The 14354-nt window shown below is 48.6% G+C and overlaps 2 protein-coding genes across 3 annotated transcripts in view; both read left to right on the top strand.

The window, feature by feature from the left end:
- LOC119891504 (scavenger receptor cysteine-rich type 1 protein M160-like) overlaps positions 1-14354 on the top strand; it is a 1270577-nt gene that overhangs the window by 295910 nt on the left and 960313 nt on the right. The gene's annotated exons all lie outside the window — the stretch shown is intronic.
- The window catches only part of grin1b (glutamate receptor, ionotropic, N-methyl D-aspartate 1b), a 100726-nt gene continuing 90953 nt past the window's right edge, over positions 4582-14354 (top strand). Inside the window, exons 1-2 of one of the 2 annotated variants that reach the window (XM_038703252.1) lie at positions 4582-5279; positions 11338-11594. In XM_038703252.1, coding sequence (XP_038559180.1) covers position 5279; positions 11338-11594 — 258 coding nt within the window. In that variant the 5' untranslated portion in view covers positions 4582-5278. The remainder of the gene's footprint in view (positions 5280-11337; positions 11595-14354) is intronic. The other variant, XM_038703250.1, reaches the window with a different exon arrangement.

The following is a 14354-nucleotide window of genomic DNA, read 5'->3' as shown; positions in this document are numbered from 1 at the left end:
TTGGATCTCAGCAGGACGTTCTGGTTTTACCGTCTCCGTGAACAGGAAGTCCACTTCATGTTTTTACATTCACAACACGCGAACAAAGACAGCTCGCCACAGTGAACCTGCTTTACCAGTTTGCCTCCGTCTCAGTGTTCAGCCGCCACATCCTCACCTCGTCATGAAAGACCTTTCTCATTCAACAATCTGCTGTTTCCGACATTCTCAACATGTCACGTTGATCGCAGTGTTGTTCTGGCTGATAGTCCGACCCCCAAAACATCAAGGCACTACGAGCAAAACAGCTGAACAGAATCTGTCGAGCAGTTTTTCTAAACGTGTCTAGACTTTCTTTTGTGTTAAAGCTGTCGAACAGAAAAAGTGCAGTGGATCCAGACCTCAGCCTGAAAATCCTTAAAGTCCATAATAATATGACAGCATGTCTGAACATGTTGACCGTCTGGTTTGAAAGATGGACTTGTTGCTGAGAGACAGACGAAGGATTCTGTCCCGGGCTCTGCAGGTGATCCGCTGTGTGCTGCTGTTTGAACAAACTGTTTATGCAGATCTTAAGGATGATTCCAGAAATGCACCAGAGCGACTGAGAAAAACCGGCATATTCGTTCTCCGTGCCAAGAATTTGACATCTACTCTTTTGGATAAATGATTTTATTTGCAGTGTTTTGTTAGAAGTTAACATCTGAGAAATGTCTTTTCATATAAATCCATGTGGTCGACACAATAAATAACATAACCTCACCTGCACTCGAGGTCTGTGAAGAGGACGTGCGGCAGGAGATCAGGAAGGTTCCTGGTCCAGACGGTGTGTCTCCATCTGTGCAGACCAGCTGGCCCCCATCTTCACTCAGATCTTCAACAGATCACTGGAGCTCTGGACTGAATGACTACAGGCCTGTCGCCCTGACATCAAGTCCTTTGAAAGACTGGCCCACCTGAAGGACATTACAGGCCCCCTGCTGGACCCCCTGCAGTTTGCCTACAGGGCTAACAGGTCAGTGGAGGATGCTGTCAACTTGGGTCTGCATCACATCCTGCAACACCTCGACTCTCCAGGGACACATGCAGGGATCCTGTTCGTGGACTTCAGCTCGGCGTTCAACAGGAAAGTCAGGAAACGGGCAGGAAACATCAGTGCAGATCCATCTCACCCCGGACACAACCTGTTCCAGCTCCTCCCCTCTGGTTGGCGCTACAGAGCACTGTACGCCAAAACCAACAGACTCAGCAACAGTTTCTTCCCACAAGCCATCACTCTGATGAACAGCTGACTCTGCCTCTAATCAGCCAGCTGTTTACCGACTAACACTTATTATTTTTTCACCATTCTCTGTTTCAGAGCTGCTCATACTGCGTCCTTCACACTCATCACACTGTGTTCATGTGTACCTGAATATCACATCCACCTCCGACATGTACATAATAACGATGCTAATAATTTACTTACTTTGCTCTCTGCTCACTGCACTATTTGTCAATCTGCCTACATTGTTTTTGTTTCCGTTCATAGTATATTTGTGTTTTCTACACTGTAGCCTGTGCTTGATTTTATTAATCGTGAGCAATGTACAATCCAGAGTCAGATTCCTCGTATGTGCACACATACCTGGCAAATAAATCTGATTCTGATAACTTACCTTCATTCAGTTTCACCCTCTCTAACCAACTTTTAGAGATACAGGAAATGTGGGAGAGAGAGAGAAGAGGCGTCACGCCGACCTGTTCCCACTCCCAAGGCGTCACCTGTGGACGTGGTTGGGGTGGACCAGTGGGCCAGAAACCGGACTTTTAGCCAGGAGGCCGGTGTTTGTCTCCTGTGTGAAACAAAAAGTCAACACTGAATGTTTTTATTTTGTTGGCGTAAGTTACTGTTCTAACCCAAATCACAATCTTTTCCGAAACCTAACCAAACTGCGACAACGTGAAAGTCTAACCGGACGCTGAATATGAATTCTTGCTAAGTTTGTCCCAAACAACACCAAAGATTACCCAGGGCGATAAAGAGCGTCCATATGTGACGAGTCGGGCACGCAGCAAAGGGCCATTGGTTGGATTTGAACCCGGGCATCACACAGCAAGGACCCAGACTCTAAAACAAACCCAGGTCTGACCCTTTACCTTTACCTGACACACAGACAAACACACGTAGGTCACATGTCCTGAACAACGCACACAATAAAACAGCATGGAGCTACATTACGTTTGTGCACACGTGACGCATCGTCTTCAGCGCGTTGATGCTTTCAGTCTTTTTCCACCGACATCCTGAAAACAATTCACATGTTTCTATCTTCTCAATAAAAGCACAGACTTTTAATTTGGTAATCAATGTCCCGCTTCTGAGTTTTGTATTTCCTGTTTTATTTTGTGTGCCCTCCCCCTTGTGATTGTTTGCTCCTCCCTGATTGGTTTCACCTGTGTCTCGTTAATCACCTCCCTCCTGTGCATTTGAAGCAGTGTCTTCCCATCGTCTTCTTGTGTTCCCCGAGGTACTCTGCCATGTCTGGGTGTATTATGGGATGTTTGCCTGCACCTGTCTGTGGATTGTTTCCTGTCTGCCCTCCGCTCTTAATGTGTGTTAATAAAACAGTGAGAACCGATCCTGCTCTGCGTGTTGGGGCCAGTCCTTTTGTTCCCACGCCTACACCTACAGTCTACGGTCTACACCTGGCAAAATGTGACAATCAACATACATTTATTTATGTTGCTGCTTTGAACCTCACATGCTGCACACACAGCAAATATTCAAATATCTAAAATAGATTTAAAAAATAAGCAGCACTAAAGAAAGAAGTTTTTTATGGAAGATACAGCTAAGTATATCCGTGTGTGTGCGTGTGTATAAACACAAACACAGAAAAACGATGAACAGTGTCTTATTTTATTGACGGCAATGCACAACAAAAGTCATCTCATGGCCCTTTTCATATAGAGCAGGTTTAGACTGTAGCACTTGGTGACAGAGGCAAGGAAAACCTTCCTTTATAGGAGGCAGAAACCTCGAGCAGATCCAGGACCAAGGGTGGGCGGCCATCTGCCTCGACCGGGTGGGGGGGAGATGTGGGTGAGGGGGGGTGAGAGAACACACAGAGATGTAAAATGATATGAGTGGTAAAATATGATGATGATAGTAGCAGCAGGTGACCCGCAACCACAGATCCAGACTCCACAGCGCCAGAGCCAGAAACACCTGCAGGAAGTGATAGGAGGAGAGAGGAGAGGGACGAGAAAGCACAAGACTGTGTAAAGTGGTGAACGGCGTCTGAAAGTGCCATGGCAACACAACGCTTGCTATCAAGTTAACAATCTGTACAGTAAAACGTAGCTAGCTTACCTCCATTTCACTCTGCACATCTTCCCAGCCCCCTGGTCAATACACACTTTTTTAAAACGTTTTCGCACACAGGGCAAGGCAGCGCGTTTCTGCCCTGTTAGCATTGTTGCTAACAAACAAACTTCTAGCGTCCTTCAGAGCCTTTAAATAAATCTTTATTGGCACAGTGTGAGCGCCTACATCGTGAGCTTTGGCTTCACATCACAGTCGATTTACTCGTACAGTGTGAGTTGGAATGAAACAACAAGATTTCTAAAGTCGTGCATTGTCTGCACAGATTAAGGGATGTTCAGGACCAAGCAGGAAGCTACAGGTCTGAAAAACTTAAACCTGCGTTCTCTCTAACAGCCAGCAGAGGGCAACGTCTCAGCTGATTTATTCCCTCAGTAAACACTTTCCTGATGAGTTTATGGTCTCGGTCGCTAGTTTCAAGTCTTCTTCAACACAGCATGATGTTCATTTAGTAAATTATGGTCCCATTTAGAGGAACAGAGACCAGGAAGCAGGGGAGGCTTTAGGGCGGGGCTACAAGCTGATTGACAGGTCGCTACCATGGCGACAAGTCAAGCAGGATAGAGGCGACTCGTATCCGCTGCTCTGTGTTCATTTAACCACCGCCGCTGAAAAAGCTCATCAGGAGTCGGCCGCTCATTTTTCAGTAAGAACGTTTTGTTTTAAGCCTGTTTGTAGCTAACAAAAATTAGCCTCCCAGCTAATATCACAGCTAACGTGAATTACAGATGCACCTTGCTAACCAAGCTAGCTAGCTCCACCCTCTCCTCCAAATATGGTCACGTCTGGTTCAAAAAACAAGATGGCGACGGGCCAAAAACAAAAAGGCCACAAACCAACGGGTGACGTCACAGCGGCTACACCCACTTCTGTTCTGCCGGCTGTGTTCAGGACTTTTAGTCTATACTCTTAAATGTGGAGCTGGTCTCCTGAACCCAAACTGGAACCTGGTTCTACGGGAGAGGAGCTCGGTAGCTGAACGCTCTGGCTCCCAGGCTACTGTTGGACCATTAAGAGCTTTGTAGGTGAGCAGAAGGATGATTGATTTGTCTTTTCTTTTAACTGTATTTTAATTTCTTAATTTCGTTCGTTTTAATGTTTTTTATTTTCTTTGCACTTGTGTAAGCACTGTTTTTTGAAAAGTGCTGAATAAATAAACGATATTTATGGTTATTAATATTATTATTATTATGTTAGAGGGAGCCTAAATAAAGGACTAGCTGAAGCGGGTCACGTGAGGAACAGGTGGGCAGAGGTTATTAAGGTGACTGTTCAGAATGTGAAGGCGTTTTTTGTGAGCTCGCGGGGACGAGCACGTGTGGTTTCATTAATTCACTAACATCACAGAGAGAAGCTCGTGCCCGCGCTCCAGCGGCCGCACGTCGTCTTCTCCGTCTGTGACCGCGCGGCCGCGAGAGCGAGCGTCAGGATCCAAGGACGGACCGCGGGCTCGCGAGCTTCAGGTCATCTGAAAGTCCGCGAGCATCAACCGACAGACACCGAGTTACCGGGACCGGAGCTTCAAACGCGGACTGATGAATCCCCCGGAGAAGAAGAAGAGCAGAGCAGGGATGTTTTAAATGATTTAATTTCCCAGAGAGGCGGCGCGTGATGAAGACACGGTGAATCAACAGGACGGAGCGCGAGAGCAGATCAACAATGTCAGCGGGTTTAAACTGTGAATGAAAAACAACATTTCATCGATCAGAGATCAGTTAATCCTCCGAGCCGCAGGCTTTAATTTCATTCCTTTCTTTAAAATAAAAAAGACAAACACCTTTAACCTGAAAGACCCCGAGGCACCGGACCGGACCGGAGGAGGAGGACGACCCGCTGCCGGTACCGGGCTGGCACTGGGAATACTGGGAGGTGACGCGGCTCTGTAACGGAATTCTGACCCCAGAGAAAGATTTTCCATCAGAAGCAGCAAACAGTGAGTCACACTTTATTCTCTGGGTCTGTTATTCTGAAATTGATTTTTTATTTAAAGAAAAGCAAAAACTAATGAAAAAAACACCATCTTTCTTCTTTTATTCATCAGACCCTCAGAATTTCTTTTTCTTCTGCCCTGTTAAATTTTTGTATTAAAATGCTGATTAATCTGATTTTTTTTTTTTTTTTACATTTTACAAAATTGGGCTTGAATGAAGAATAAAGTCAGGAGTTTAAATGGGGAATAAAGTTTAGGCTATTTAAAAAGACTGAGTCATGTAAAAGCGAAGCCACGCCCACCACGCACATTCCAAGCCACAGGATTGGACGCTGCTGCCGTCACTCCCAAAATGACAACCAGGTGTGTTAATGTTTGAAGGCGGGACAGTTGATCTGATGCAACCACCGAAAGTTGAGGATTTGCTTGTTGGTGTAAATAAAGTTTGTGTCAGTCAAGAGTTTGCTGACCTCTGATTGGTCGTAAAGTCCAACACGGAGGAAGCTAGCGTAGCTTATTAGCTGTCTTTGTCAACCTCTACTGAAGCTCCTCTGTCAGAACTGGTCACGAGGCAGGAGGACGTCGTGCTGATCCCGCCTTAATGCACTTAGCGTCCTGTTAGCGACTGAGCTAAGCTAACGAGCCGTAACGCCAGCAGCAGACTGTCGACAGGTTCATGTTAGAGTTAGGATTCTTCAAAGTTGGTCCTGCGTAGTTTTCTGTTGCGCTCCACCGTTTTGTTGGTGCTATATTTTTTGGCGTCGGGACGTATTGGGCGCTTTGTCAACACCCTTTAGCATTTAGGCACTAAAGCTATGGAAAAAACTGTTTTTTGTTTTCCGCGTGAAGCAAAAAGTCAAAATCTAAATGTTTTTATTTGAGTCACAGAAGCCAAATCAGGACTTAACCTAATTACGAAGTTTCACAATGTGAACCAGCAGTTTTATTTTGAAAGGCTAACAGGACGTTGCATATTTATTCTTGCTAACGTGACCGCTGAGGCTTACACGTCAAAAAGACGCTAAAGGGGGGAAGAGGCGACGCCAAGGGGTCTTGACATGTGATGAGTGGTGTTGGGGCACGTTCTGTCTAGTCGACCTCAGTGGGGTCATTGTCACGGTGATGCTCCTGGCTGCCGTGACGACGGTCGTGGTCGTCGGGGTCACCTGAGGTCTGAACGACTGTTGTCGTCGTGAGATGTGAGGGTTTGTTCAGTCTCCTGGGAATAGATGAAAGGACAGCGATGAAAGTGGTTCCCAGACCTCCTCCCCCGTTGAGAGGCGGTCTCTCTACTCAGGTCTAAATGGCGTCTCTCGCTCCTCTTTGAACCATCTGTCCTCCCTCTCTAACCTCCTCCTCCCTCTCTAACGTCCTCCTCCCTCTCTAACCTCCTCCCCCGTTGAGAGGCGGTCTCTCTACTCAGGTCTAAATGGCGTCTCTCGCTCCTCTTTGAACCATCTGTCCTCCCTCTCTAACGTCCTCCTCCCTCTCTAACGTCCTCCTCCCTCTCTAACCTCCTCCTCCCTCTCTAACGTCCTCCTCCCTCTCTAACCTCCTCCTCCCTCTCTAACCTCCTCCTCCCTCTCTAACCTCCTCCCCCGTTGAGAGGCGGTCTCTCTACTCAGGTCTAAATGGCGTCTCTCGCTCCTCTTTGAACCATCTGTCCTCCCTCTCTAACCTCCTCCTCCCTCTCTAACCACCTCCTCCCTCTCTAACCTCCTCCTCCCTCTCTAACCTCCTCCTCCCTCTCTAACCTCCTCCCCCGTTGAGAGGCGGTCTCTCTACTCAGGTCTAAATGGCGTCTCTCGCTCCTCTTTGAACCATCTGTCCTCCCTCTCTAACCTCCTCCTCCCTCTCTAACCTCCTCCCCCGTTGAGAGGCGGTCTCTCTACTCAGGTCTAATAGCGTCTCTCGCTCCTCTTTGAACCATCTGTCCTCCCTCTCTAACCACCTCCTCCCTCTCTAACCTCCTCTCTCTCTAACCTCCTCCTCCCTCTCTAACCTCCTCCTCCCTCTCTAACCTCCTCCCCCGTTGAGAGGTGGTCTCTCTACTCAGGTCTAAATGGCGTCTCTCGCTCCTCTTTGAACCATCTGTCCTCCCTCTCTAACGTCCTCCTCCCTCTCTAACCTCCTCTCCCGTTGAGAGGCGGTCTCTCTACTCAGGTCTAAATAGCGTCTCTCGCTCCTCTTTGAACCATCTGTCCTCCCTCTCTAACGTCCTCCTCCCTCTCTAACCTCCTCTCTCTCTAACGTCCTCCTCCCTCTCTAACCTCCTCCTCCTCGTCCTCCCTCTCTAACCTCCTCCTCCCTCTAACCACCTCTCCCGTTGAGAGGCGGTCTCTCTACTCAGGTCTAAATGGCGTCTCTCGCTCCTCTTTGAACCATCTGTCCTCCCAGAACATGAACATCGTGGTCATTTTGCAGTTGGTTTCCTAAGAGACGGCGTTGGCGAGAGGCTTTTCTGATCTAACCTCCTCCCTCTCTAACCTCCTCCTCCCTCTCTAACCACCTCCTCCCTCTCTAACCTCCTCCTCCCTCTCTAACCACCTCCTCCCTCTCTAACCTCCTCTCTCTCTAACCACCTCCTCCCTCTCTAACCTCCTCCTCCTCCTCCTCCCTCTCTAACCACCTCCTCCCTCTCTAACCTCCTCTCTCTCTAACCACCTCCTCCCTCTCTAACCTCCTCCTCGTCCTCCTCCCTCTCTAACCACCTCCCTCTCTAACCACCTCCTCATCCTCCTCCCTCTGTAATCTTCTCCTCCCTCTCTAACCTCCTCCTCGTCCTCCTCCCTCTCTAACCTCCTCCTCCCTCTCTAACCACCTCCCTCTCTAACCTCCTCCTCCCTCTCTAACCACCTCCCTCTCTAACCACCTCCTCATCCTCCTCCCTCTGTAATCTTCTCCTCCCTCTCTAACCTCCTCCTCGTCCTCCTCCCTCTCTAACCTCCTCCTCCCTCTCTAACCACCTCCTCGTCCTCCTCCCTCTCTATCCACCTCCTCCCTCTCTAACCACCTTCTCGTCCTCCTCTCTCTCTAACCTCCTCCTCCTCTCTCTCTGTCTCTCTAACCTCCTCCTCATCCTCCTCCCTCTCTAACCTCCTCCTCCTCTCTCTCTCTAACCTCCTCCTCCTCTTCCTCCTCCTCTCTCTCTCTACCTCCTCTTCCTCCTCCTCTCTCTCTAACCACCTCCTCCCTCTCTAACCTCCTCCTCGTCCTCCTCCCTCTCTAACCACCTCCCTCTCTAACCACCTCCTCATCCTCCTCCCTCTGTAATCTTCTCCTCCCTCTCTAACCTCCTCCTCGTCCTCCTCCCTCTCTAACCTCCTCCTCCCTCTCTAACCACCTCCCTCTCTAACCTCCTCCTCCCTCTCTAACCACCTCCCTCTCTAACCACCTCCTCATCCTCCTCCCTCTGTAATCTTCTCCTCCCTCTCTAACCTCCTCCTCGTCCTCCTCCCTCTCTAACCACCTCCTCATCCTCCTCCCTCTGTAATCTTCTCCTCCCTCTCTAACCACCTCCTCATCCTCCTCCCTCTGTAATCTTCTCCTCCCTCTCTAACCTCCTCCTCGTCCTCCTCCCTCTCTAACCTCCTCCTCCCTCTCTAACCACCTCCTCGTCCTCCTCCCTCTCTAACCACCTCCTCCCTCTCTAACCACCTTCTCGTCCTCCTCTCTCTCTAACCTCCTCCTCCTCTCTCTCTGTCTCTCTAACCTCCTCCTCATCCTCCTCCCTCTCTAACCTCCTCCTCCTCTCTCTCTCTAACCTCCTCCTCCTCTTCCTCCTCCCTCTCTCTCTCTAACCTCCTCTTCCTCCTCCTCTCTCTCTAACCTCCTCGTCCTCTCTCTCTAACCTCCTCCTCCCTCTCTAACCACCTCCCTCTCTAACCACCTCCTCATCCTCCTCCCTCTGTAATCTTCTCCTCCCTCTCTAACCTCCTCCTCGTCCTCCTCCCTCTCTAACCACCTCCTCATCCTCCTCCCTCTGTAATCTTCTCCTCCCTCTCTAACCACCTCCTCATCCTCCTCCCTCTGTAATCTTCTCCTCCCTCTCTAACCTCCTCCTCGTCCTCCTCCCTCTCTAACCTCCTCCTCCCTCTCTAACCACCTCCTCGTCCTCCTCCCTCTCTATCCACCTCCTCCCTCTCTAACCACCTTCTCGTCCTCCTCTCTCTCTAACCTCCTCCTCCTCTCTCTCTGTCTCTCTAACCTCCTCCTCATCCTCCTCCCTCTCTAACCTCCTCCTCCCTCTCTAACCTCCTCCTCCTCTTCCTCCTCCCTCTCTCTCTCTAACCTCCTCTTCCTCCTCCTCTCTCTCTAACCTCCTCGTCCTCTCTCTCTAACCTCCTCCTCCTCCTCCTCTTCCTCCTCCCTCTCTCTCTCTAACCTCCTCCTCCTCCTCCTCTCTCTCTAACCTCCTCCTCCTCGTCCTCCCTCTCTAACGTCCTCCTCCCTCTCTAACCTCCTCCCCCGTTGAGAGGCGGTCTCTCTACTCAGGTCTAAATGGCGTCTCTCGCTCCTCTTTGAACCATCTGTCCTCCCAGAACATGAACATCGTGGTCATTTTGCAGTTGGTTTCCTAAGAGACGGCGTTGGCGAGAGGCTTTTCTGATCTAACCTCCTCCCTCTCTAACCTCCTCCTCCCTCTCTAACCTCCTCCTCCCTCTCTAACCACCTCCTCCCTCTCTAACCTCCTCTCTCTCTAACCTCCTCCTCCCTCTCTAACCTCCTCCTCGTCCTCCTCCCTCTCTAACCACCTCCCTCTCTAACCACCTCCTCATCCTCCTCCCTCTGTAATCTTCTCCTCCCTCTCTAACCTCCTCCTCGTCCTCCTCCCTCTCTAACCTCCTCCTCCCTCTCTAACCACCTCCCTCTCTAACCTCCTCCTCCCTCTCTAACCACCTCCCTCTCTAACCACCTCCTCATCCTCCTCCCTCTGTAATCTTCTCCTCCCTCTCTAACCTCCTCCTCGTCCTCCTCCCTCTCTAACCTCCTCCTCCCTCTCTAACCACCTCCTCGTCCTCCTCCCTCTCTATCCACCTCCTCGTCCTCCTCTCTCTCTAACCTCCTCCTCCTCTCTCTCTGTCTCTCTAACCTCCTCCTCATCCTCCTCCCTCTCTAACCTCCTCCTCCTCTCTCTCTCTAACCTCCTCCTCCTCCTCCTCTTCCTCCTCCCTCTCTCTCTCTAACCTCCTCCTCCTCCCTCTCTAACCACCTCCTCGTCCTCCTCTCTCTCTAACCTCCTCCTCCTCTCTCTCTGTCTCTCTAACCTCCTCCTCATCCTCCTCCCTCTCTAACCTCCTCCTCCTCTCTCTCTCTAACCTCCTCCTCCTCCTCCTCTTCCTCCTCCCTCTCTCTCTCTAACCTCCTCCTCCTCTCTCTCTAACCTCCTCCTCCTCTCTCTCTCTCTCTAGCCTCCTCCTCTCTCTCTCTAACCACCTCCTCCTCCTCCTCTTCCTCCTCCCTCTCTCTCTCTAACCTCCTCCTCCTCTCTCTCTAACCTCCTCCTCCTCTCTCTCTCTCTCTAGCCTCCTCCTCTCTCTCTCTAACCTCCTCCTCCTCCTCCTCCTCCTCTCTCTCTAACCTCCTCCTCCTCCTCTAACCTCCTCCTCCCTCTCTAACCACCTCCTCCCTCTCTAACCACCTCCTCATCCTCCTCCCTCTCTAACCTCCTCCTCCCTCTCTAACCTCCTCCTCCTCCTCCTCTTCCTCCTCCCTCTCTCTCTCTAACCTCCTCCTCCTCTCTCTCTAACCTCCTCCTCCTCTCTCTCTCTCTCTAGCCTCCTCCTCTCTCTCTCTAACCACCTCCTCCTCCTCCTCTTCCTCCTCCCTCTCTCTCTCTAACCTCCTCCTCCTCCTCCTCCTCCTCTCTCTCTAACCTCCTCCTCCTCTCTCTCTCTCTCTAGCCTCCTCCTCTCTCTCTCTAACCTCCTCCTCCTCCTCCTCCTCCTCTCTCTAACCTCCTCCTCCTCCTCCTCCTCCTCTCTCTCTAACCTCCTCCTCCTCTCTCTCTCTCTAGCCTCCTCCTCTCTCTCTCTAACCACCTCCTCCTTCTCCTCCTCAGTGGAGCTCCGGGGGATGCTGCTCCTCACCGTCCTGCAGTGCTGCTCAGTGGCCCGTGGCGGCTGCGAGCCTCGGCTGGTGAACGTCGGCGCCGTGCTGAGCCAGAAGCGCTACGAGCAGGTGTTCAAGGAGGCGGTGAGCCAGGCCAACGCGCTGTACGGGAGGGACAAGTTCAAGATGAACGCCATCTCTGTCACTCACAAACCCAACGCCATCCAGATGGCGCTCTCCGTCTGCGAAGACCTCATCTCCAACCAGGTGAGGGCGCCCAACGCACGTACAGCTAGTATTCAGCTTCTCTCTGTTCACACTGAGTAAATATGAAGCTACGACAGCGGCGGCCATCTTCTCATGTAACGCCACAAACACTATAAACGTATTTCTAACTACCCAAATATTAGAGACCGTCCTCATCAGAAAAACACCCACCGTGTATTCACGTTGGTGGCAGCGCCCTCTAGTGGACGCTCACGCTCCCAAAGGAGGAAGTCAGGTGACGCGTTAGTCCACGAGGCAGGATGGGTCAAACCCCAAACTTACACTCAGGAAAACGGCGTTCGAGTCCCGTGTTTAACCAAGTAAACGTTAAGAAGTTATTTTGAGTTTTAACTTAAAGAACGTTACTCACTCTACTTATCTAACCTTCGTAACTTCAATAAAAACATTTAATGCTGACTTTTTGTTTCACATAGGAAACAAAAGCCTGGGTGAAAGTTTGCTTTCTAGCCCTCCATTAAGTAAGTAATTAAAACCGAAACTCAGAGCTTAATTGACTGAAATTGTAGTAGCAACGGTCATAACTCAGCAGCGGCAACGCGCCGAATACAGGGGGAAGCATAATGTGCACGTCAACATTACCTTATTAATTAACGCTTAGAGCCTAATGAATAAATCTGTGAATAGATGAACTCAGCTTTAATAGTTGAGCATGTTTACTGTACAGACCTTGTCAGTGAAAAAACAACATTCAGAAACTAAATCGTTCAATATTTGTAATCGAGGTGCAATGTTGATGCACGTCCACCCCAACCTCCTCCTTACTCTGACTTTTCTGTTAAATATCCCTAACCGAGCTATAGCGTTCAAAACTCTAGGGATTAGGGGGAACTATGATGCTACAACACATCCTCACTCCCGACTCGTTGGGTCAAGGCCCTTTGGCGTCACATTTTAACGCCCTGGGTACCCATTTAGCGTCATTTTTAGACATTTAGGGCTCCGCGGTCAAGTTAGCAACACTTAGTAACAATAAATATATCCGGTTAGACTTTCAAAATAAAACGCTAGCGTTTTGAAACATCACCATTTTCAAACAGCACGTTATTAAAGTTATGAATCGTTGCAGTTTGGTTAGGTTTAGGCGCAAAAGGTACTTGGTTAAGGTTAGGAAAAGGTCATGGTTTTGGGTTAAAATAACTACGTGCGTCAGTTAACACGTAAGTTAACTCCCGCAATTTACGTAACTAAAACATTTAATGTTGACTTTTTGTTTCACACATGACACAAACCCATGTCTTGTGGTTCAAAGTCCGGGTTGTGGCCCTCCATCCACCCCAACCACCTCCTTGCTCAGTCTTTTCATTTACCTGACGCTACAGGGTTTCCCCTGCTGCGTGGAACTATGACGCTACAGGGATCCGCAGTGCGTCACAAACCTGTGTCCATATGTGACAACGAGTGAGAACGTGTCGAATTTTCTTATTTTAATCCGAACCTCTGTGTTTTCCTACACCTAACCTAACTGCGACTGTTTCAACAAACCGAGAAGCAGAAACATAACACAGAGAGTGGAGACAGGAAGTAAAGGAAGGAGTTGACAGAATAAAACAGGAAACATACAAAACCACAACAGTCAGATGTGAGAGCTGAACTGCTGATGTTTCACATTAAAAGCCAACGGAGGGCTTTTAATGTGAAACATCTGTGCAGCTGCTCACCCATTTTCTCATGAAACCAAATAACTTAATTAAACTGGTAGTAAGTATACTGATTTAAATAATAATGGAGTATTAATTTACTGCAGGTGTTGTTTTTGTTAATCAGTGAATCTTTTTTGTCAGTTTAACGATCAGCCTTTGTCACAGTCAAACTGACACGATGATAAAAACATAACAGCGTTTCCAGAAATAAACCTGCCTGTTTGCCACCTTCAGCTCTGAATCTGTGATTAAAGAGGAATAAAAATAAACAAGCAGCCGCTGAACCGAACACACCGGCGCGTTCTGCCGCTTCAGTCTGAGACGTCTCGTCTGTCTTTATTCTCACCGTCCGCCCATTTTAGCTCGTCGTCCCGAAGTCTCTGCTGCGATACAGCTGCTCTCAGATCAGATTCTGTTTTATTTTGACTTCACGTCTCATCACACATCAGTCAATCAGATCTTCATTACAATTAAAGTAATAAATCACTTTCTCGAAAAGAGAGACTGCAGAACCTGCCTGAGAATCTTTGTTTTTAAGTTTCCTTCAGTATCACAGGAGCCAAATCTAGATGACAAGCTATGAGTGTGATCAGCGCACCTCCAGACATCATAGTTTAAATCAGGAGACCAAACCTAACCAGTTAGCGTTGTCTTTATAAATGTGGTTAATGTGCGCTAACCGCCTTTCATTAATTGGCACTCGGTAAACAAAGCGTAGCCATTTGGCTCTCTGGGAACGAGAACGGGCCGGAAGGGAGGTGGTGACAGAAGAGAACCACTGAACTTAGCTGTGGTCCATTATACTTAATGATGAAATCCTCCAAAGCATCATGGCAACTATATGTAGCTCTGAGCATTATTGTTATTCTATTCAGCTTCATTGGCATGAATGTAAAACAACAATATTGCCAAAGCTACAAATAAATTAGAAAAGAACAATTCCTTTTTTGCAGTTCATTTATAAAATTCATTATTCAGTTCATTATTAAAAATAAATAAATAAAACAGTAAATGTGTGTTTTTATGTGTAAAATAATAATAAAAAATAAATAAATAAAACTGTGTGTGTGTTTAAAGAATATTAAAAATAAATTAAAAA

Source organism: Micropterus salmoides, unplaced genomic scaffold (assembly GCF_014851395.1).
Source record: "Micropterus salmoides isolate LMB-PRFRI ecotype aquatic unplaced genomic scaffold, ASM1485139v1 Ms_hic_scaffold_7, whole genome shotgun sequence".
Classification (NCBI taxonomy): Eukaryota; Metazoa; Chordata; class Actinopteri; order Centrarchiformes; family Centrarchidae; genus Micropterus; species Micropterus salmoides.
This window is presented reverse-complemented; position numbering and strand designations above follow the sequence as displayed.